Source organism: Sapajus apella, unplaced genomic scaffold, assembly GCF_009761245.1.
Source record: "Sapajus apella isolate SASKATOON/1434 unplaced genomic scaffold, GSC_monkey_1.0 scaffold41, whole genome shotgun sequence".
Lineage (NCBI taxonomy): Eukaryota > Metazoa > Chordata > Mammalia > Primates > Cebidae > Sapajus > Sapajus apella.
The window spans coordinates 9,506,879-9,531,408 of NW_022436981.1; the positions used below are offsets into that span (position 1 = coordinate 9,506,879).

Consider the following 24,530-nt stretch of genomic DNA (forward strand, 5'->3'; position numbering starts at 1 on the left):
CTAGAGATCGAGACCATCCTGGTCAACATGGTGAAACCCCGTCTCTACTAAAAATACAAAAAATTAGCTGGGCATGGTGGCGCGTGCCTGTAATCCCAGCTACTCAGGAGGCTGAGGCAGGAGAATTGCCTGAACCCAGGAGGCGGAGGTTGCAGTGAGCTGAGATCGCGCCATTGCACTCCAGCCTGGGTAACAAGAGCGAAACTCCGTCTCAAAAAAAAATAATAATAATAATAATAATAACTACCAATATCTAGCAAGCATGTTTTGTGGGCTAGACTCTCTGCTCAAGACATTTACATGTTATTCTTTATTAAATTTCCTATCCTTTGAGGTAGGCCCTATGGTCATACTTCTCTACACAGGAGGAGGCTGAGACTTAGAGAGACTCTGTGTATGCCAGCTGGTGAGTGTTGGAGCTGGGATTTAGACCCAGGCAGTCGGACTTCAGAGCACACTCATTCAACTGTAACACACAGCTCAGATCCTCAATACTTCACAGCACAAATGTCTGGAATTCAAGGGTGATTGGCAACTTCTGACTATGTGCTCCCAAAACATTCATCCAATTGGATACTTACCCAGATAGGTGAGTTGCCTCAACTGGCTATTGAAGAACCAGTCACAGCCTTGGTTCTGAGCTGGTGATGGAAGAAATGGAAGAGACAGACCCACTCGACTCCCACATTTTAGGAGGATGTCAGGGTAGGGCGGCAAATCTGTGTGCACCAGCCATAGGTAATTACCAGGAGCAAAGTTGTCAAAGGTTGCTGAGTACTGGAAGTGAAAGAAAAACGCAATAGTGCTCATTTATTAAGGAACCCCCCCATTCCACCGACTCCACCATACCCCCCTGTCAAAACAACCACAGAGAACGCAAATGGGGCAGTTTAGAAATCATGCAGTCAGACCCAGACTGTACTTTTCTTGTGGGAAATGGGCCGACTTAAATCTATGTTGTAAAAAAATTCATAACTAGAGCGGTGAAATCAGACTATGAAGACTGAAAGATGTCATAAGGTTCATCTTGTTTCACAATCTCAATAACAGAGGAGAAAACCAAGGCCAAGACATGTAAACTGACTTGCCTCAAGTCAAACAGCTAGAAGAGACAAGGCCAGGTCTAGAATGCCTTTCCAGTTTTTCCCATGACTTGAAGAGGCAGGTAGTGATAGGCCTGTCATCCATTTATCACAATAATAGATAACAATGTTGAAGCATTTACTATGCAATCAGGCACTACTCATTCCAGTCATTCAGTCCTTGAAAGACTCCCCACCCCGACTGTTACTCTTACTGTCTCATTTTACAGTTGAGGTTCAGCAGCTTGCCCCATATCACAAAGCAGAAGAGTGCTGTGTCAGGACATAAACCTAGGGTATCCACCTCCAGAGGCACATCCTACTGTTCTCACTGCATGAAAATTCTCCAGAATGCTCTCACAGGAATCTCAAGCAAGGAAAGAGAAGTGTGCATCCTTTCTGAAAGCATGGTGAGAAGATCAAAAGCAATTCTGTTCTGAATTCCTCATAACCATGGCACGGCTGTCTCCCTAAGATACACTCTCATGGCTGTTAGGGGGAATATGTATGATGAGATAGGAAGAAATATATATGTTAAAAGCATGAAAAGCAGCTTAGGGAATTCCACTGGATTGCTGTTTAAAAATATGGAAAAATGTACCCACTTTCCAGGTGGCCATTTCTTTTAATTTTTTTTATTGCTTCTAATAAAAAAAACAGGATATGTGTGCAAAACGTGCAAGTTTGTTACATAGGTACATGTGTACCATGGTGGTTTGCTGCACCTATTGTCCCATCCTCTAAGTTTCCTCCCCTCACCTCCTACCCCCCACCAGGCCCTGTTGTGTGTTGTTCCCCTCTGTGTCTATGCGTTCTCAATGTTCAATTCCCTCTTATGAATGAGAACATGAGGTGTTTGGTTTTCTGTTCCTGTGTTAGTTTTCTGAGGATAATGGCTTCCAGCTGTATCCATGTCTCTGCAAAGGACATGCTCTCATTCCTTTTTATGACTGCATAGTATTCCATGATGTAGCTGTACCACATTTTCTTTATCCAGTCTATCATTGATGCACATTTGGGTTGGTTCCATGTCTTTGCTATCATAAATAGTGCTGAAATAAACATACATGTGCATGTGTCTTTACAGTATAATGATTTATAATCCTTTGGGTATATACCCAGTAATGGGATTGCTGGGTCAAATGGTATTTCTGGTACTAGATCCTTAAGTAATCGCCACACTATCTTCCACAATGGTTCAATTAATTTACATTCCCCCCAGCAGTGTAAAAGCATTCCTATTTCTCTACAGCCTCGCCAACAATCTATTGTTTCCTGACTTTTTAATAATTGCCATTCTGACTAACATGAGATGGTATCTCATTGTGGTTTTGGTTTGCATTTCTCTGATGATCAGTTATATCAGTTATGTTGAACTTTTTTTCATATGTTGGACATGTATATGTCTTCTTCTGAGAAGTGACTGTTTATATCCTTTGCCCATTTTTTGATGGGATTTTCTTTTTCTTGTAAATATGTTTAAGTTCCTTGTAAATTCTGGATATTAGACTTTTGTCAGATGAGTAGACAGCAAAATTTTTCTTCCATTCTGTAGGTTGCTTATTCACTCTGATGATAGTTTTTTTTGTTGTTTGTTTATTTTGCTAAGCAGAAGCTCATTAGTTTAATTTGATCCCATTTGTCAATTTTGACTTTTGTTGCAATTGCTTTTGGCATTTTCATCATGAAATCTTTGCCCATGCTCATGTCCTGAATGGTATTGCCTAGGTTTTCTTCTAGAGTTTTTATGGTTTGGGGTTTTACATGTAAGTCTTTAATCCATCTGGAGTTGGTTTTTGTGTAAGGTATAAGAAAGGGGTCCAGTTTCAGTTTTATGCATATGGCTAGGCAGTTTTCCCAGGACCATTTACTGAATAAAAGGTCCTTTCCCCGTTGCTTGTTTTTGTCAGGTTTGTCAAAGATCAGATGGTTGTAGATGAGTGGTGTTATTTCTGAAGTCTCTGTTCTGCTCCATTGGTCTATACGGCTGTTTTGGTACCAGTACCACGCTGTTTTGGTTACTGTAGCCTTGTAGCATAGTTTGAAATCAGGTAGCATGATGCCTCCAGCTTTGTTATTTTGTTAGGATTGTCTTGTCCATACAGGATCTTCTTTGATTCCATGTGAAATTAAGAGTTTATTTCTAATTCTGTGAAGACTGTCAATGATAGTTTGATGGGAATAGCATTGAATCTATAAATTACTTTGGGCAGTATGGCCATTTTCACAATATTGATTCTTTCTATCCAAGAGCATGGAATATTTTTCCATTTGTTTGTGTCCTCTCTTATTTCCCTGAGCAGTGGTTTGTAGTCCTCCTTGAAAAGGTCCTTCACATTGCTTGTCAGCTATATTTCTACGTATTTTATTCTCCTTGTAGTGATTATGAATAGGAGTTCATTCATGATTTGGCTCTCTACTTGCCTGTTGTTGTTGTAAAGGAATGCTTGTGGTTTTTGCACATTGCTTTTGTATCCTGAGATTTTGCTGAAGTTGCTTATCAGTTCAAGAAGTTTTTCAGCTGAGACGATGGGGTTTTCTAAATATAAAATCATGTCATCTGCAAATAGAGACAACTCGAATTTCTCTCTTCTTATTTGAATATCCTTTATTTCCTTCTCTTTCCTTACTACCCAGACACAACTTCTAATATTATGTTGAATAGGAGTGGTAAGAGAGGGCATCCTTGTCTCGTACTGGTTTTCAAAGGGAATGCTTCTAGCTTTTGCCCATTCAATAAGATATTGGCTGTGGGTTTGTCATAAATAGCTCTTATTATTTTGAGAGCTATTCCATTGATACCTAGTTTATTGAGAGTTTTTAATATGAAGGGATGTTGAATTTTATCAAAGGCCTTTTCTGAATCTATTGAGATAATCAAGCGGTTTTTGTCTTTGGTTCTGTTTATGTGATGAATTATGTTTATTGATTTGTGTATGTTAAACCAGCCTTGCATCCCAGGGATGAAGCCAACTTGATCATGGTGAAAAAGTCTTTTGATATGTTGCTGGATTTGGTTTGCCAATATTTTATTGAGGATTTTCACATTGATGTTCGTCAGGGATATTGGCCTGAAATTTTCTTTTTTTATTGTGTCTCTTCCCAGTTTTGGTAGCAGGATGATGCTGGCTTCATAAAATGAGTTAAAGAGAAGTCCCTCCTTTTCAATTGGTTGAAATAGTTTCAGAAGGAATGGTACCAGCTCCTCTTTGTACTGCTGGTAGAATTCGGCTGTGAATTCATCTAGTCCTCAGCTTTTTCTGGTTGGTAAGCTATTAATTACTGCCTCAATTTCAGAGCTTGTTATTGGTCTATTCAGGGATTCAGCTTCTTCTTGGTTTGGTATTAGTAAAGTGTTTGTGTCCAGGAAGTTATCCATTTCTTCTAGATTTTCTAGTTTATTTGCACAGACCTGTTTACAGTATTCTCTGGTGGCAGTTTTTATTTCTGTAGGGTCAGTGATGATATCCCTTTTATCACTTTTTATTGTGTCTATTCTCTCCTTTATTAGTCTAGCTAGCAGTCTATCTATTATGTTAATTTAAAAAAAAAACAGTTCCTGGATTTATTGACTGGGGGGGATTCGTGTCTCTATCTCCTTCAGTTCTGCTCTGATCTTATTTATTATCTTCTGCTAGCTTTTGGATTCGTTTGCTCTCACCTCTCTAGATCTTAATTGTGATGTTAGAGTATTGATTTGCGATCTTTCTAGCTTTCTGATATGGGCATTTAGTGCTATAAATTTCCCTCTTAACACTGCTTTAGCTGTGTCCCAGAGATTCTGATTCATTGTCTCTTTGTCCTCTTTAGTTTCAAAATACTTCTTTATTTCTATCTTAATTTCATTATTTGTCCAGGAGTCATTCAGTAGAAGGCTGTTTGATTTCCATGATATTGTGTGGTTTTGAATGAGTTTCTTAATCCTGAGTACTAATTTGATTGTACTGTGGTCTGAGAGACTGTTTGTTATGATTTAAGTTATTCTGCATTTGCTGAGGAATGTTTTACTTCCAATTATGTGGTAGATTTTGGAATAACTGCCACAGAAGAATATACGTTCTGTTGATTTGGAGTAGAGAGTTCTGTAGAGGTCTACTAGGTCCACTTGATCCAGAGCTGAGTTTAAGTCCTGAATATCTTTGTTAATTTTCTGTCTTGTTGATCTAATACTGACATTGGGGTGTTAAAGTCTTCCACTATTATTGTGTGGGAGTCTAAGTCTCTTTGTAGGTATCTAAGAACTTGTTTTATGAACTTGGGTGCTCTTGTATTGGGTGCATGTATATTTAGAATAGCTAGTTCTTCTTGTTGAATTGTTCCCTTCACCATTATGTAATGCCTTTCTTTGTCTTTTTTTATCTTTGTTGGTTTAAAGTCTGTTTTATCAGAGACTAGGATTGCAACCCCTGCTTATTTTTTTCTTTCCATTTGCTTGGTAAGTTTTCCTCCATCACTTTATTTTCAGCCTGTGTGTGTCTTTGCATATAAGATGGGCCTCCTGAATACAGCACACAGATGGGTTCTTGACTACTTATCCAATTTACCAGTCTGTGTCTTTTAATTGGGGCATTTAGTCCATTTAAACTTAAGGTCAGTATTGTTATGTGAACTTGATCCTGTCATCATGATGCTATTTGTTTGTTTTCCACACTAGTTGATGCAGTTTCTTCATAGTGTCATTGGTCTTTATACTTTGGTGTGTTTTTGTAGTGGCTGGTACCAGTTTTTTCTTTCCATATTTAGTGCTTCTTTCAGGAGCTCTTGTAGGGCAGGCCTGGTGGTAATGAAATCCCTCAGCATCTGCTTATCTGGAAAGAATTTTATTTCTCCTTCACTTATGCAGCTTAGTTTGGCTGGATATGAAATTCTGGGTTGAAAAGTCTTTTCTTTAAAAATGTTGAATATTGGCCCCCAATTTCCACTGGCTTGTAGAGTTTCTGCTGAGAAGTCTGCTGTTAGTCTGATGGGCTTCCCTTTTTAAGTGAGCTGGCCTTTCTCTCTGGCTGCCTTTAACAGTGTTTTCTTCATTTTGACATTGGAGAATCTGATGATTATGTGTCTTGGGGTTGAACTTCTCACGGAGTCTCTTAATGGTGTTCTCTGTATTTCCTGAATTTGCATGTTGGCCTGTCTTGCTAGGTTGGGGAAGTTCTCCTAGATAACATCCTGAAGTGTTTTTTTCCAGTTTTTTTCCATTTTTCCTGTCTCCTTCTGGTACTCCAATCAATCATAGGTTCAGTCTTTTTATGAAGTCCCATGTTTCTTGGAGGCCTTGTTCATTCCTTTTCATTCTTTTTTTCCCTATTCTTATCTGCATGTCTTATTTCAGTGAGGCGATCTTCAAACTCTGATATCCTTTCTTCCACTTGGTTAATTCAGCTATTGATACTTGTATATGCTTCACAAAATTCTTGTGCTGTGTTTTTTGGCTCCATCAGATTGTTTATGTTCCTCTCTAAACTAGATATTCTAGTTAACAATTCCTCTAACCATTTTCAAGATTCTTCACTTCTTTGGATTGGGTTAGAACATGCTCCTTTAGTTCATCATAGTTTTTTATTACCCATCTTCTGAAGCCTACTTCTGTCAATTCATCCATCTTATCCTCCATCCAGTTCTGTGCCCTTGACGGAGAAACGCTGTGATCATTTAGAGAAGAGACACTCTGGTCTTTTTGGTTTTCCGCATTTTTTCATTGATTCTTTCTCATCTTTCTGAGTTTGTCTAGTTTTGGTCTTTGGGGCTGCTGATCTTTGGATGGGGTTTTTGTGGAGGCCTTTTTGTTGCTGTTGTTGTTGATGATGATGCTGATGATGCTGTTGTCACTTTCTGCTTGTTTGTTTTTCTTTCAGGTCCCTTTTCCATAGGGCTGCTGCCGTTTGCTAGGGATTCACTTCAGGCCATATTCATCTGATTCGCTCCTGTGCCTGGAGATGTCACTCAAGGAGGCTGGAGAGTAGCAAAGATGGGCGCCTGTTACCTCTTCCGGGATCTCTGACCTCAAGGGGCACCAACCTGATGCCAGCAGAATTACTCCTCTCTAGAGTGTCTGACAACCCTGTTGGAGGGTTCACCCAGTTCTCTGGCATAAGGAGCAGGACCCATTTAATGAAGCACTTTGTCCTGGGGTTGAGAGGGTGTGTTTCACCGGGGGCAATCCACTTGTCTGGGCTGCCTAGATTCCTCGGAAATACCAGGAGTAGAGGCTAAGTCTGCAGGTCCACAGAGACTACCCCCTCCCTCTAGGGGCTCATGCCCAGGGAGATCTGAATTCTGTCCCTGAGCCTCTGGCTGGAGTTATCAGAGATCCTGTGGGGAAGCCCTGCCCACTGAGGAAGGATGGTTCAGAGTTAGGCCTGAAGAGGCACTCTGGCTGCAGACTGCCATAGCTGGTGTGCTGGGCTGTGGGGACAAGACTGGGACAAAGCCGTCCAGCCTCCCTGGCTCCAGCTGGGGAAAAGTGCAGCCTAGAGCTATAGAAATGGGTGTCACCCTTCCCCCACCCAGGGAGCTTAGCGTGTTAGGCAGTTACAGGTCCCAGTGCTGGTTGCTGCCTCTCCTCCAAGGAGCTCAAATGGCTTAGACAGCAGGCAGCAGAAGCCGATTCTGGTCGCCCCTCCCCCTGGAAGTTTGGTAGGCTTAAGTAGATTCCAGTTGAGAGGCTGTAAGAATCTGCGTGTTCTGGGCTTAGGACACCAGGTCCTGGTGATGTGGGTTCACGAGTGGGATCTTCCTATCCGTGGGTTGCACAATTCCGTGGAAAAAGCAGTTTTCACGGCTGGGTAGTGCACTCACTTACTGCCTTCCATGGCTGGAGGATGGGGTTCCCCTTCCCACACAGCTCTTCCTTCTCTCTGTGGTTCACACCAGCCTTCTAGTCAATTTTGATGAGTGAACCTGGCTACCTTGGTTGCCAATGAAGGCTTCATATGCTTACTATGTTTTCATTTATTTATTTATTTCCAATGGGAGCCTTCGACCATCTCTGCTTCTAGTAGGCCATGTTACCACATGGCCATTGCTATCTTCACTGCTGTTATTTGTCTCCCTTAACCCAATCCAGCCTGGGGACTCAGACTTCTATTTGCAAGTTAATATTTGACCACAAGGTGGCAGTATGCAACGTAGAAATGCTTTGGTAAGGCATTTTCTCTGGCTACAAACACTTCTCTCTAGGGTAAATTGGCTATTAACCAATAATTTTTAAAGAAATGCAATTCTATAAGATCTGTAGAGGTTGTTTCTCATTGTATTAACAAGTTCAAATTTTTAGGCAGAACCATTCTACATTCACAATAACACGTAAATAGATTCTAAAATTTTCAAGTTAAAACAGAAACCAAATCTCATATTTAACTTGTATTCATCTGGTCAAAATGCTACTGCAGTTTTCTTTATCAGCATTAGAATACGCCAAGACTTTCAATGATGAGATAAACTGCTCCTTTTTCAACCCATTTGTTTTCAATCTCAAACAAAGAAAGATAAGAACCCATGAGAATGGGACATATCAACTAATGAATTGGGTTACCTGCAGAGATCTGTTGATCCACAGGTCCTCAAAATGCAATGAGTAGGTCTCTTGGTCCAAGAGCAGGGCCATCCAGCCATAAGGGTTAGACAATGTATCACGTACATAATTGACAGTGGTTGTTTTATTTCTGCTGTCAGTCACGGTTAAATCACAAGAAACCTCAGGAGTATTTGCTCTAGAGTGATTTTAAAAGGAAAAAAAAAATGAGTTGCATGATTATTTGCTCATTCTGAATCCAATGCATTCCTCTTCTGTCAATTGCAAATCATCTTTCTATTTTCTCCATATATGTCTTAGGCCCTCTTTAGTTGTATGTCTAGGAAGGTTTTAGCAGTCACTGTGTGAGTAAAAACAACCCAGTGGGAAGTTTCCATTGGATCATTTGCCTATCACAATGGCCTGGTGAACTGGAGGTAGTGACTCTCAAATATTATTTTTTTTTGAGACAGAGTTTTGCTTTTGTTGCCCATGCTGAAGTGCAATGGCATGATCTTGGCTAACTGCCACCTCTGCTACTAATAAATGTCACATTAATGAATTTGTGTGAGCCAGGACTATATACTATAATTTTAACAAAGAAATGTTTATAGCCAGAATTTTGCCTTGGACCAGATTTATCGCAGCAGAAAACATTATTACTGGTAATTGGATATTCACATAAGGAACAATTGAGAGACCTGGGTCCCTGACGCACCTAGGTGCTGAGACTCTCAGCAGGCCAACTCCAAATGCCCCGCAGGAGTGGCTTCAGCATCCTTCTCTAGAATAATGAGGACACCTGCTCATCTTCTGTGGGCTTGTGTAATGCCTAGTGGTCACTGCTACTACAGTACCTATGTGTTCTTGGCTTTGCTTTTTTAAAAACATAGACTATAAGATCCATAAGTTAGAGGTGTTTTCCCCTTTCTTATTGGTATCCTCTGCCCTGGCGCAGAGCCCAGCACACAATGGCACCCAAATCATATTTGTTATATGAATGAAAAATGAATAGATGAGATCTTCCAAAAGCAGCCAGTGACATTTTCTAAAGTAAAGTGTTCTAGAAGAACCGCATTTTACCAAATGAGGAAACTGAGGCAATGTAGAGCAAAAGCAATATGTGAGTTATCAGAACTAGAAATTTGTGAATCCAGTTACCCAACTTATTCTATATAGCCATCCCAGAAAATGATTCTTAAGACTTCATTAAAACATAGATTTAGCCAATGATTAGACCCTAAAAGATAGTCAAAGTAGACCTAAAGAAATAAAGCAAAAGCCAGGAAAAAAAAAATCAATACACATTATGACTGTTCTTCCTCCTTTGGTTTAGTTTTCATGAAAATATTTGACTGTGGCATTTTGCTGCAGGCAGATAATTAAATTCCCAAAGTAAGGGAAATGAGACAAACGAGGACATTGGGTTTTCACAGAGAGATGGGGCATGAGCATATCTAAAGCCAATTTATAAGCCAGTGGAATATTACAAAAAGGAACTTTTTTTTTTTTTTTTTAGTGTTGCACATCTGGACACTGGAACCAAATGGGTATCAACTGAAATCTAGATCAGCACCCAGTAGATGTATAAACCTAGGCAAATTTCCTACCCTTTTTAACATTTAGATTCATTTCTTTTTAAAATGGAGGCAACAATAGAATAGATCTCATATAGGTACTATGAAATATAAAGGTAATCTACACAAAGTACTCACCAAGGCTAACAATATCTACTTAAATATCTTATAAGAAAGAACCTCAAATATGCTAGATTTACCATTCTGCACTACTTATTTGAATGTCTAGAGATTTATTCAGGATATTCAGTCATTTAAAAACATACCCAAAACCCTTCCATGGTACAGATCACTGAGCCTGACAATGTAGCACTTGACACATATTTCTTGCAAGATTAAATGTATTTGTTTCATTCGTTAATTAATGAAATGAAAGGGATGAAAAATGCTCAGGGCATTTGGGAATGAAAGAACTACTCTTTTTTCAGATTTCCCTATGAAGCATTAACAGAACCTTTACAAATCTCGGAGGAGGGGAAAATTTCTTCATTTCTTTGTGTTTTAGATACTTAGGTTTGTTATCCACCCCTCCCCACCCCACCCCTTCAGGATTTAAATGGGAACTAATGGACAATTCTCAACCTATATTCTTAGAATCAGAATGAACACAAAGACCATCTGTTCTAACTTCCAATCCAATGCAGGGATTTCCACCGAGACATCTTATCCCTCCCCTCTTTCAGTTACGCAGTGTTCACATCTTCAAATAGAAAACATTCTATTTCTGGAATTTAGTTTTAAATTTTAATCTTTAGAAAAGCTTTAGAATGCTAAATTGCCCTTCTTAAAATTTCCAGCCATTTGCCCTCAGTCAATGGCTCTCTCTTCCCCTGATGGAAACTATGAGTCCCATAGTCCCAGGATATTGTCCAGTAACAATTTGGCCCAACTATTTAGCAAATAAAAATAAGCTTCAGGGATGTAAACGTAAAACAAATATGATAAGAAGAGGTAAGTTAGAACTTAAGAAATATCAAAATTGGCTACAGTAAGTACTGTGGTCAGTAAATAAAACACATTAGAAATATCTAAATTTCTTGGAGTCCAGAGAATGATTCGAAGAGTTTCAGGTTCCAAAAGTATGTCCTTCCAGCTTTTACTGAGATATACGGGCTTGGAAAAATGAATCACAAGACCTAAATCCACGAGAGATTAATTGATAAATCAGAATTTTGGGTTAATGATTTATAATAAAAAATAAAAGTGCCTTTAATATAGTGAGAGTAAACCAAATATTTTCTGAATGAATAAACAAGTGTTTATGCACCAGAACACTCCAACTGGTTATGCAGTAACATTTCTCCCCAACTTGGAAGTCTACCTAGAAAACCACATGAAGGTCAAGAGATTTCTTGCAAACTTATTTTCAAAAGAAATTAGCAGCTGGGGGATCCTAAGTTATTAGAGCTTGATGCAATCAACCCCATATCAGTAGGATATTTGCCAAGAGGACAAACACTGTCAGTGGCCAGAAAATCTCTCCTGGGCACATATAAGCAATACGCACTAATAATGGTCTCTGGTCTAGGAAAATGATATGATTTCCTTAAAAACTCATGTTTCTTCTATCCTAGTCAAGTGCTCTCAATTAAACCACTTTTTAAACTAGTTTTATCTTAACTATAAACCAGAAGAAGCATTCCATTCAAATGCATCCGTCTGTTCACATTTAATTCCTCCTGCCTCACCTATCTTCTCATGCACATCACTTTGATCATAAAAAAAAAAAAAACCTCAATATGTGATGATACAAACAATTGGGTAGATATTTCCAGAAACACTGTTAATTCCAGCAATGTGATCCCAAGAATTTCCCTGGTCACCTTGACTAGACTTAATTATTCCTGAAATTTCAATTAATACCACATTTATAGACCAATTTTTAAGATGTTATTTTCCCTGACTCCATTTCTATAGATTACAATTTCAATTATTGAAGGGAGCATTTTTCAGATCACCTCTCTGGTTTCTGAAGACCCAAACAAATATGGCCCCTCTTCAAATAGTGTCAAACTGCTAACTGGTAGCATTCATTTGGTTTTGTTTGTCTTTGGAAACATTGTACCTTCCTTTTGATGTTCCTTTCCTTCCAGTCAGAATCCAATTATCTGAAGCAAACTCTTTGGCCAACCAGAGATATACCACAGCACACTGTGGTTCTAAATTACCTTTGTTTTTTTGAGACAGAGTCTCACTCTGTCACCCAGGCTAGAGTGCAGTGGCATGATCTTGGCTCACTGCAACCTCCACCTTCCAGGTTCAAGTGATTTTTCTGCTTCAGCCTCCTAAGTAGTTGGGACTACAGAAGCACGCCACCACACCTGGCTAATTTTTGTATTTTTAGTAGACACAGGGTATCACCATGTGAGCCAGGCTGGTCTCGAACTCCTGACCTCAGGCGATCCACCTGCCTTCGCCTCCCAAAGTGCTGAGATTACAGGCCTAAATTATCCTTTCTTATTTCTTTTTCATGTACTCTCTCAGAGCCTTGGTTCTCAACTAAGGTTTATTAGGGATGCAGTTTTGTAGGCACTTATGTGCAGCACCAGCTTTCTATAGTGTGATACAGGTAGAGAAGGAGGTTATCACATATACAACACTTTTAACACAGCTGGTAGTAGAAAGGGTCATATGGTAAGCACTCAGATATGCTATCCATTCTGAAAAGCAAATCAAAATGCAAAAGACCTGTATTTCATCAGGCAAGATGCCTTGTACTGTCCAACACCACGAGCCAAAAATTCAGTCAGATCATCTCCTGTCCTCCTAGACCAAATGCCAGAATTGACCATGGTGGGCTCTTCTGAAAAGCACCAAAAGAACATTAAGAGTCAAAAAACACCACGAAGAGAACTTACCAACCATAATTACTACAATTTTCACTTGCCCTAAATAGCCACCAATTTCCCCATGTCCTAAATAGCCACCAATCTCCCTCTCTTTACTGTTAATGAAGCAAAGGAGCACAAAAGTATTTCTAATTTGGAGGAGCCAAGGGAGTCTGCATGGGCCATTAGCAGCAGAGAGCTTCATTACTAGGGGAAGAAGTCTCTCCCTGAACTTCTCATGGCTTTATGTGCAAGAAATCAGGAGGCAACCAGTCTGTTTTAAATGTTAACCCTTAACTCTGCATCAGCAACAGCTCCTCCTGTCTATGATCAAAGACACAAAAGGGCTGTAAGCCTTACATGTTGTTTTCCCTTTTCTGTCGGCTGCCTTAATATTTACGTGTTTATTTTTTATTTTATTATTATTATTTGAGATGGAGTTTCACTCTTATTGCCTAAGCTGGAATGCAGTGGCATAATCAGCTCACTGCAACCTCCGCCTCCTGGGTTCAAGCAATTCTCCTGCCTCAGACTCCTGAGCAGCTGGGATTACAGGTGCCACCATGCCCAGCTAATTTTTTGTATTTTTAGTACAGATGGCATTTCACCATGTTGACCAGGCTGGTCTCAAACTCTGGACCTCAGGTGATCCATCCGCCTCGGCCTCCCAAAGTGCTGGGATTACAGGCATGAGCCACCATGCCCAGCCAAACCTGTTTTTAATTCAGGGAAATGTTCCATTAGAAATATAACACTATCACTTGGTAAAAACTTCCTGGTCAAAGTACCAACTTACCATAATAGTTACTTAAACAGTTATGTAACTTAGTGCCCATGTACTGTGAAGAACTGTTGAATCCCACAAAGGATTTGTTAGGCAATCAACAATACCAATGAGAGCATATATTAACTCCCGGATTTTTGTTTACCATTAGCTTACTTTTTCTGAGAGTGCAGAATCTTAATCTTTGTGTATTAAAGACAAGCATTGCACTGAGCTCTAAATGCTCATGATTTGAAACAACTGTGAAATAAATCCTTTATAATTATCCATCTCCTAAGCCAGACACACCACAATACCTAGCCTCAAACGGTGTTGCAAACATCTTCTGAATATTTGTGCTTGCTGCTGTCATTCTCATCTTTTACTTCACAAAAGAAAAGAAAAGTCAAAATTATAAGCACAGCCAACAGATTTCTGTGGCATGGTTTTGCATGCACATCCTTTAAAAACATACCATGCTCATAACAGTCGTTGGCACAGCACCACTATTCTATCTGCTGACCTGCCACCATTCCGTAACATTTCATTATCATTAGGTTTTTCCATTCACAGCCTTATGGATTCAGAAACACTTAAATATGTCTCCTCTAAGGAACTATCTACAGTTTTTGCAACATTGTTATTTGCTGTTATATTAAGATGATATTTCTTGCCCATTCTATCTTAAACCATGAAGAAAAGCAATAGATGCTCATTATCCTGCTTTGGGTGACCATATACCATTGCATCTCTACTTTTGATTTGCTGAGTCCAATTGGAATGGCTGCTTGAGAACATGAGAGCACTGTCATTGAAGCAATGCAACCAGAAGGTAGACAGGTAGACGACTGCTTGTCAGAGAGATTAAAAAATATTTTACATAACAGGTAGGAAGTTAGACCAAGAAGCCTGGTCTCCCGTTCATATATAGATATGCATACTGGTGCTGTGATGGGGATGACTAACACTGGCTGGTGGGAGCTAATCACTGACCCTTCTTCCCAAGTTCATGTTCACTGCTATCAGGTTGGAAGCTTGAAATAAGGCATGTGAACGTATTTTCACCATAGAATTAGGCAAATGCAATAAACCAGAGCTTTTTATTCTGGAGAGCTAGTTGTTAAACATTTACCGGCATACCACTGCACCCTTTTATTATTCATAAAACTTAATATCCATGTAATATTGTTGATGATATTCCTCAGTTTGGGGTCCATTATGATTTTTAGATCTTTTTCTATTTTAATTCTGTAACCTTTGCTGCCAAGAGAGGATAATACATCTTTGAATTTTCTTGTCTCACAGGGTTGTTTTTTAAGGACTGAAGAGATACCATTAGTGATGCCATGCCTATTTATCCCTAGGAAGGAAAGTTAGGCGATTATTAGAGGAAAAGCTAGGCCAAAATTTCCATTTGAACTCTTCTTTACTTTTGCATTCACAGAGGCAGGGGGTGCCTCATACTTTGAACACTGACACATTAACAGCGGTTACATAGGTAAAAACTGAACGCAAGCACTACAGGAGAGGATATTAAGCAAGATCTAAGAATCAAGGTGATCAACAAGAACATTAACCTTTTATTTTCCAGGAGAGGTGGGAAGGAAGAAACAGAAGGTTCTGGGGCACAATGAATTGAAGCCTATGCCCCGACTGACCCCAGATTCTAAAACCACCTGGGAGGTTTTGCTGGGCTAGTACAATGTCATGTGATTATTATAAATTTGTCCCTATTTTTCAGGAATTGGATTAAGTTACATTTGAAAAAACTTAATTCCCTTGTCAAGCATTTGTTTCTCAGAAACAAAAATTCTACATTAATCTATCCAATTACTAATATGCCTATGCATTGTTTTGTAAATCACAAAAGTAAAATATTCTTTACAGAGTACCTACTACATACATGCCAAGCAATGACCCTGAGAGATAAATACCATTATACCCATTTTAGTGATTTAAAAGACTGAAACAAAAAGAGGTAAAGTAACTTATCCAAAAAAATATACCTAGGAAGTAGAGGGACTTTCCACAAAAGACTGTTAATTACTTCTCTATTCTTCTCTGAAAAATAATTTCAAACATGTACTGTGTATCTGTCCTGACAATTTTATGTTCGTCCTATATAAACTCAGAAGGATTGGTCAGCCACCGTACAAAATCTTGCAAGCTCTTCTAATTTCCCTCACACTCAATACAATCACTAGAAGACAAAATTAAGGTCTGGTTTGTTGATACCTCAATGAGTGTCTGACAAGTGAAGAAGTTATAGATTGCTGTAAACAACAATGACAAAAATTTCCCAGATAATAATGAGGGTTGAGCTCACATCCACTCTATCACAGTTTTATGTTTCTATTCTACCAGGCCAAGAAAACAATTACAAATAAAGGCAAACTGATGACTGAGTCGGGGTAGGGTGGGGTTGGATAGAGAAGGAATCAGCAATTAAAATAAATCTTCCAGCCAAATGATTGCCCCAGAAAAGTAAAAGCCCAGAGAACATTATGAAAGAACATTCTTAAATGTTAGATACTCCTAGGAATTTTAGAAGACTGGGGATATCATTTTACTCCTGGCTCTTCTGAAGAAAAGCTGAATGTTGTGGGCTCCTCATGAACATGTCCTAGGAGAGATATGGACAATAATGACACTAAAGGAAGATTTGGGGGTAGTCCACTATTTTTTATTTATATTTATTTACCCAACAGTAATTGTATTGAGTTGCTATGTGTTAAACATGGTTTGGGGCATCATAATACAAACAAAGAAAAATTCTATTTGCCCTTTTTACCATCTGTGAGGAGAGATGGACAATTTATAAAGCTTTGCAGGTGCTATGAGTACTGATTAGAGCAAGTATAAAAAGCTAGCACGGCCGGGCACGGTGGCTCACGCCTGTAATCCCAGCACTTTGGGAGGCCGAGGTGGGTGGATCACGAGGTCAAGAGAACGAGACCATCCTGGTCAACACGGTGAAACCCCGTCTCTACTAAAAAAAAAAAAAACAAAAAAAATTAGCTGGGCATGGTGGCACGTGCCTGTAATCCCAGCTACTCAGGAGGCTGAGGCAGGAGAATTGCCTGAACCCAGGAGGTGGAGGTTGCGGTGAGCCCAGATCGCGCCATTGCACTCCAGCCTGGGTAACAAGAGCGAAACTCTGTCTCAAAAAAAAAAAAAAATAGCTAGCACACAACAGAGATATCAAAGCCTACAGAGAATGCTCAGGGAAGCCTAGCGGAGAAAACAACCTCTATGCTGAGTTCATGGAAGCTGAATATTATGAATTGAAAAGCATAAGGAAGTTGAAGGTAGCTAGGGGACAGAATGCAGGAAAAGTAGAATAAAACGCTGAGAGATGATGCTGGAACCCAAAGCAGACAGCAGGTCATGGAAACTCCAAGACACATTAGGAATGTCAGGCTTTCCTTGGAAAGCACTCAGAATTCTTTAAAAGTTTCAAGCACAGAAATGGATGGCAAGATCAGATCTGCATTTACAAAGTTCAGAGATTTAAGCACCACAAAAGGGCAAGCTAAGAGGCTGTTGTGATTCTACAGGTGAAAAGTTATGACAGCCCAGACTGGAGAAGGATTTGGGGAAGGAGAGAAGTAGAAAGACTCAAGAGAGATTTCTTAAGGAAAGAAAATTGAGCTGGGAGGTAATTAATGTGGGAAATAAGGTACAAAGATGAGTTAAGGATGACTCCATGTTTTACGTTTATTTAGACCCCAGTATTTGCATCCGTGGGATTCTGAGCATCCAGAAACAGGTCTATAGAAAATAATCATAAATCCCATTTTGGCAAGTAGAGTAGCTACACTAAAAAGGTTAAAATAATCAGGTTAAATTAATTTTAGTAATATATTCAGCCCAATCTTTCCGAAATATTATTTCAATATGATCAATATAAACAAATCATTGATATATTTTGCATTCTTTTTTTATATGAAGTCTTAGATATATGGCAGGTAATTCACTCTTAGGGCACATCACACTTTGGACTAGGGGGATCTAAAAATTGCCCACAACAACCTGTTGATCATATTGTACTTGTTTCGTGTAATTATATCTACACACACACAAAAATGTTTACCTGAAGTTTGGGATATATAAATTCAAGAACTATGTGGGCCATTTTATCATTATAGGACCCTGAAGAAAAACAGGCACTGGCATGTATTTCTGTTATGAGGTCCTGACTTACATTGGCAGAACTAACACCTCCCCTGTCTCACCAGGAACACTGAGGCTATAGAGGGAAGTTGGTAGAAGCAGAAGCTGGGAAAGGAACGCTATCCAGAATACCTGTGGCTTCTACAGAAAGCATGTTTTCAGAGCCGATGAAAGAGAAAACAGTATAAGCATCACTCATGCAGATCAAGTATGTTGTCATTTTAACAAAATATAAACTAGACTCTGCCTTGTAGAGAGTGGCAGTTTTTTCTTCACCCGAATATTAAATTGTGTGGCCAACTTCAAATATTTAAGTACTTCTGTCAGCTCAGCTGTTGGCTTTGAGTCATAGGAACCAGTAAAGCAGGAAGTGCCAGAAAGGTAAGCACCTTCAGATTTAAGGTAGTAAGGGACAGGAATAGAAATTTGCCAACGTCAAACACAGAACTTATAGTGAAAATGGACCAGACAGGGGGCCTACCAAGGAAAAACTCACATTCCAAGAGCTTGGTTATTAGCAAAGGGGGAAGAGGATGTCTTGTTTATGCAGCTATGTAAAGCCTCACTCCCTGCCCTCTCAGGACCTCTTGCTGCGGGAGGGAGGTAAGGGTTGAAAGTGAAGACAGCAGGGTGCTTATGCCATATTAGATCTCCATCAACATGCAACCCCAAAAGATCATGACTGTGAGAGCTTTGTAAATCAACTCTTAGGGTGCTTGCCCCAGGGCAAATAGCACAACAAATTAATCCCTTCTCCATGAAATGCAGCAAAGTTTGTATCTATGCTGAATTCAAATTGCTCATTAGCTCTGACATGTTCCTAATGAGGTTATAATGCTTTGGGACAAAGATCAAGCCACTGAGTGCAAATAACTAGGGATAGAATCATAGAAAGATAAAATTAGAAGGGCCTTAGAGGAGTGCCTCTCAGACTTTAATATAAATCACCTGGGCACTGTAATTCAGGACAACTGGGGCCCAGTCCGAGATTCTGCATTTCTAAGAAAATCCTGGTGCTGCTGCTGCTGGTCCACGGACAACACTTTGAGCAGCAAGGCCTTAGAGATCATCTAATTCAGTTGCCTCTCCTAGAGGTGAGAACATCAGCGCCAAGAGACTTGTAACTAGAAGCAGGCTGAGACTTCCAGGTGGCTAATTAGGGTCAGTTGGGTACTTGCCCATAGATCTGTGAGTCAACCTGAACATTTTAAATAGAATCTAAGGATTAGAGTGACCAATCATCCTAGTTGACTGAGGAAGTTTTTGGAACATAGAATTTTCCTTTTTAAAACAAGAAAAAATCCAGGAAAACTAGGATAAGTTTTTCATCCTGCCAGACCCTTTTGAATCTACTTAAAATACAGCATCAGGCTTACATTTTTCTCGACCTTGTCAGTTCCTAAGTGGTGGGATCATGACCTGCTGCCAAGGCAAGAACCTTAATATCCCGTCCCAAAGATCTCAGAGAGCAAATGTACAAACAAGGTTGAGGCTCTACAGAGCCTACTGACAAGTGCCTCTGCAAGAGACAGCCTACCAGTAGATCTCAAAGTAAAGCGTAATAAAGGACTACCAAGATCATGCAGAAATAAATATTATAGAAGCATATAATGTACCTTTTAACTATACAAATCTATTTTCCTCATTTGATAAAATGCATGTAAGAAATAAATCACTAATTTTTATAACTCTCGAAACACTCATTTAAAACATCTTTGGTAAAAACACTAAAATAATAAAAATCAGGCTGCATCCTTGAGAATAAAGAAAAAATCATGCTCTACCCAATCAGAACGATTAGAAACCAAAATATATCCCTAGATATTATTATTTTACTCACTGGAATTGGGCTCACTATCATTAGGTAGAAAAATGAACTCTATAGAAAGGAAAAATAAAAAACCTGCAGACTATTCAGTGCTAGCAGTGCCTTGCTAAGGCTTCCAAGCCAGAATGCCAAAGCACTATTCCATATGCATTCAAAACACACAGTCAGTACGGTCCTAATCACAATGATTCTCACTCCCTGGAGTTTACCTGTTCAAATAAGAGGCCAATGTAGTCTGACTGAATTACGTGACTTAATATTCATGGAATTAGGACACTTAAAGGAAGAAAAGAAGTGTGGCTAAATACATACAATGCATTTGGAATAAGTAAAAGACAGAACCTTAGACACTCAGCAATCATTACCTGGAAATTAAAGAGGGCAGGAGCAATCCCACAATGCATTATAAACAGCCCAGCTGCTGACTTAATGGTAGTTTGAGTAGCATAACCGAGAAGTCCTTGCTCCAACATTAATAGGAAATGTATTGTAGGAATCCAATAGTTCATGAAATTAACAAGGAAAATGAACTGAAGTGAAGCAACTTTGCAGGTAATAGGAGGTATCAGCAGTTGCTTTCCGGAGTATACTGAACACTTAAAAAGAGCTTGGGAAGAGTACATGTATATAAATGAGAGTGTACATTATTAGAATTTTTAAATAATACTTTTAATTTATTTCAAACTCTCTGTTGGTTGTAGGTCTCTTTAAGAAGAAGTTATTAGCCCAAAATGTTAATAAGAGGTCACAGGCTATGAGATCTGGTCCAGGAATGTTGCAAGTTAACTGCCATTTAAGTCCACTTCAAACTACTATACACTCATGATTCAGCAGCTGTCAAAATTATTCCCATTTCACTTCAGTAGAGCTACATACTTCAAATAATCTAGAAAACAATTTCCCTTCTATAAGCCTCAACAGCAGGAATAACAGATGCATGCTCATCAGCATGCTAAAAAGTATAGTTAACTCTACTTACAAACCAATTGACATACGATGAAAAAGAACACCTCCTCCACAGGCACTGCCATGGACAACCCGACCAAAGCTTGCATTGACCGAACAAGAAGCTGAAAGGGTTTCCATAGAAGCAAGAATGTGACTCCTATTTTTCCCAGACAGAGACCCATCCAAGTCTTCCAAAATTGCTGCATGAGGAAACGGAAATGCCACTAAGTTTGAAGAGTTTGTAAACTTCAACTGGCTAGTCTTCACAGTAAATCCACCTATAAATTGGAAGACAGAAAGATTATTACACAATGGCACAAATAGCAACTAAATTCACTGGAGTAACGGTCTCAGGATTTAAATTGCATAGTTATCCAGTTTTACAATTCACCTATTCATACAAGAAAAAAGGTGTTTTCTGTGGGTGTTTTACAGTGATTGTTGACTATATGCCAAGCTCTGGTATATGCTAGAGATACTAAAAGGTGTAAGAGCAGCATTGGCCCTACCTTCATGTGGTATATAGTTCACATTGTAGGGCAGTGATTTTTCTACCAGGGCTGGTTTTACCTTCCAAGCGACATATAGAAGTAGTTTCAATCATTTTTGGCTCTCACAACTGGGGAGCTGGCAGTACTACTGGCAGCTAGTAGGTAGAAACCAGAGATTCTGCTAAATATCCTACAATGCACAGAATAATCCCCACAACAAAGAATTATCTGGCCCAAAATGCCAATAGCGCCAAAGGTAAGAAACTCTGGTCTAGTTGGAAATAGAAACAGAACACATTAATTTATTACTTACTAAACACTAAAGATGCTATGGTTTAGTCTTCCAATCTTTCTGCTTCCATTCCTCTGTGATGTGTCTAAACCCTCCAATACCTCTTACTATGAGGTTCATACTTTAAACATTTACCTTCAACAGCAAAACTCAATTAATCACTTAGGCAAACAGTTTTAGTAATACACTTTCTAACTATTAGCTCTAGGGCCACACTTCTTGGTAGTCTTTCCCCAATACTACCCCCATGTGATTCATTGGTACTGTCAGTCCAATTGCCTAGAAAGTATGGCAGTGATCTAATTCACACACCCATGTCATTAAAAGAAGAAAACTGAGTACACATCTCCCAGTACATATACTACCATACCATAATGTATTGTGTGCATTATAAAATACACAAAAAAGAAAAGAAAATAAGGTACACATAGAGGCTCTAATGTTTTCATTCTGTGTCCCAATAGAGTACATGCAGTGAATTAATTCATGCATGAAAGTCTACACAATTGCACCTCTTGCAACTTCTGTATTTCATTTAATACCACAAACCACCTGCAGCTCTACATTTCAGTCATATTGGACTTCTATGTGATTTTCCAAGCAAACTTGCTTATTGGATACTATTTCTTTGAGTATACTGTTCCTTTAAATTCTTCTTTCATATACCTTCTTGCAAACTTCTATTCAACTTCCCAAACCCTACTCAGGAATACCCTCTATGAACTCTTGCCTGACCCCCTTTCTTGGCCCCTTCACTGACTTTGTTGAGTCCTCTCGTACTGCATTCATCATGCTCTCTTACAATAATGGGCTTGGACATTTATTTTTGTGTCAAATCAAGAGTTCCTGGAGGACAGAAACTGTGTGTTTTTCATATTTGCACCCCCTAGGTCTTTAAGCACAGCCTGAAATAGACAGTTTTAAGCAACTGAAGAGAGGGTGTAGCCAATATTTATTCCATGAAGAGGAACTGGAGCTCACAGAAGTAGTGTGATTTTTTTCAATGTCTCATGAATTATATGAAATAGTGAAGATTTAAAGAATTAAGGAATTGTGATTGCAAGCACTTGTTATGAGGCATTTTTATTTCCATTATTATTTCTACAATCCTAAACTCAGATGCCACCCAAATAAAAAAAAAATCTTTCATTCTGCCTACATAGGAAAAAAAAAAGTCAAGTGGAGACTTGCTGATTATTCATTTAATTAAAAAAAAACAAACAATTATCTAAATTGGTGATTCAAACCACAAGAGCATATTTATTTGAATTACTTGGTTTGGCTGTTTACAATGATTAAATCAACTAGATTACTCTCTACCTCTTCCACCTTGGCCCATGAGTCCTCCAAGTTATTTCTTACCACCTCTGAGATGTGGTTAAAAAGTGAGCAAGAATTCATATGGTTCCCTTTGTGCATACATCAAGCAATGGACTGTTGAAAACCTTAAGTACCTAAACTTTGGCTCTTTCAGGAAAGGTTGTATGCATGTTAGTTTATACCCAGGTACCTACCCATCTAACTCCATTCATTCATTTAATCAATGAACTGCCTCCTAGGCACCTGGCTCTGTGCCAGGTACTAGTAATAAAACTCTGAGGAAGGAAGACATGATCTTTGCCTTTATGAAGGTCAGAGTCCAGCAGAGACATAGGACCATAATGATAGAATGTGACAGGCACCACAATAGGAGGAGGACAGGGAGCTGCAGAAGCTGCATTGGGAGAACCTCCAGGATTTCTTTTAGGAGATTTAAGCAACAGTTTCTACTGACGCAATCTTATAACTGAAAGAAATAATGATTCACAAAGTATGTGCCACTATTTATAATACTGATTTGAATATTGGCCTTATTTATCATCTGTTCTGTCTATTCAAATAATTACCTTGTCCTCGGGAACAGCCTGAACAGGTTCTAATGGCCACACAGTTGATGAGATCAAAATTAACAAAGGTCGTGTTAGACACCATCAGTTCCCATCTTTTAGGAGTTTTAATCCCAGATGACATACACAGGCTTCCCTGTAATTTAAAAGAAAAAAATAAAGAAAGCAAAATAAGAAAACTGGACACAAAATACAATTAATAATGCATTAATAAAAACAAGGATTAAAAAAACAAGCTGTTGACTAACAGAAAATATTTGCTAATCACATAAATGACAATGGTCCTATATCCAGAATATAGAAAGAATTCTTAAATTACAACAGACAATCAAAAAATCAGAAAAAAAAACCTTCAAAAGATAATCCAGCAAATAAAATATGCAGATAACAAATAAGCACAGGGAAAAAAAATGTTCAACATCATTATTCACTAGAAAAACACAAATTAAGATCACACGAAAATATACTATGCACCTATTATAATGGATAAATGAAAGTATAGTGACAATAGCAAGTGCTGATGAGGATGAGAAAGAATTAAAACTCTCCTGTGTTTCTAGAGGAATGCAAAATGAGACCACCACTGTGGAAAAGTTTGGCAGTTTCTTAGAAAGTTAAATATGCCCTTATCGTATGACCTAGCAATTCAACTCCTAGATATTTACCTTAGAGAAATAAAAACTTACATTTATATAAAAATCTGATGCAAATGTTTATAGCAGTTCCATTTATAATCACCAAATCTGGAAACAAGTCAAATGCACCTCAACAAATGAATGGATAGACAAACTGTGTTACATCGATCTAATGGAATACCATTCATTAGTCATAAGGAATGTAATGTTGATACATGAACAAGTTAGATGAATCCCAATGGCATTCAGGAGTGAAAGAAGCCAGTCCCAAAAGGTTACATACTTTATGACTCCATTTATATGATAGTTGAAAAGGCAAAACTATTGTGATACAGAATAGATTAGTGATCCCCAGTGTTTTAAAGTAGGAGGAAGCTGTGGCTACAAAGATGGAACTAGGAACTGGGGCAGATACAACTGTTCTGTGTCGTGATTGTGGTGGTGGTAGTTATACAAATGTGTACATGTGTTAAAGCTCATAGAACTGTATATCAAAAAGCAGCTTTGCAGTATATCA

General features: G+C 38.8%; 1 protein-coding gene across 4 annotated transcripts in view; it reads right to left on the bottom strand.

Annotated features, from left to right (window-relative positions):
* Nucleotides 1–24,530, bottom strand: part of PKHD1 (PKHD1 ciliary IPT domain containing fibrocystin/polyductin) — a 496,842-nt gene that overhangs the window by 247,015 nt on the left and 225,297 nt on the right. For all 4 annotated transcript variants that reach the window (XM_032299663.1, XM_032299664.1, XM_032299662.1 and 1 more), the window contains 4 exons: nt 23,379–23,514; nt 20,741–20,987; nt 8,614–8,791; nt 582–777 (listed from right to left, as the gene is read on the bottom strand). In XM_032299663.1, coding sequence (XP_032155554.1) covers nt 582–777; nt 8,614–8,791; nt 20,741–20,987; nt 23,379–23,514 — 757 coding nt within the window. The remainder of the gene's footprint in view (nt 1–581; nt 778–8,613; nt 8,792–20,740; nt 20,988–23,378; nt 23,515–24,530) is intronic.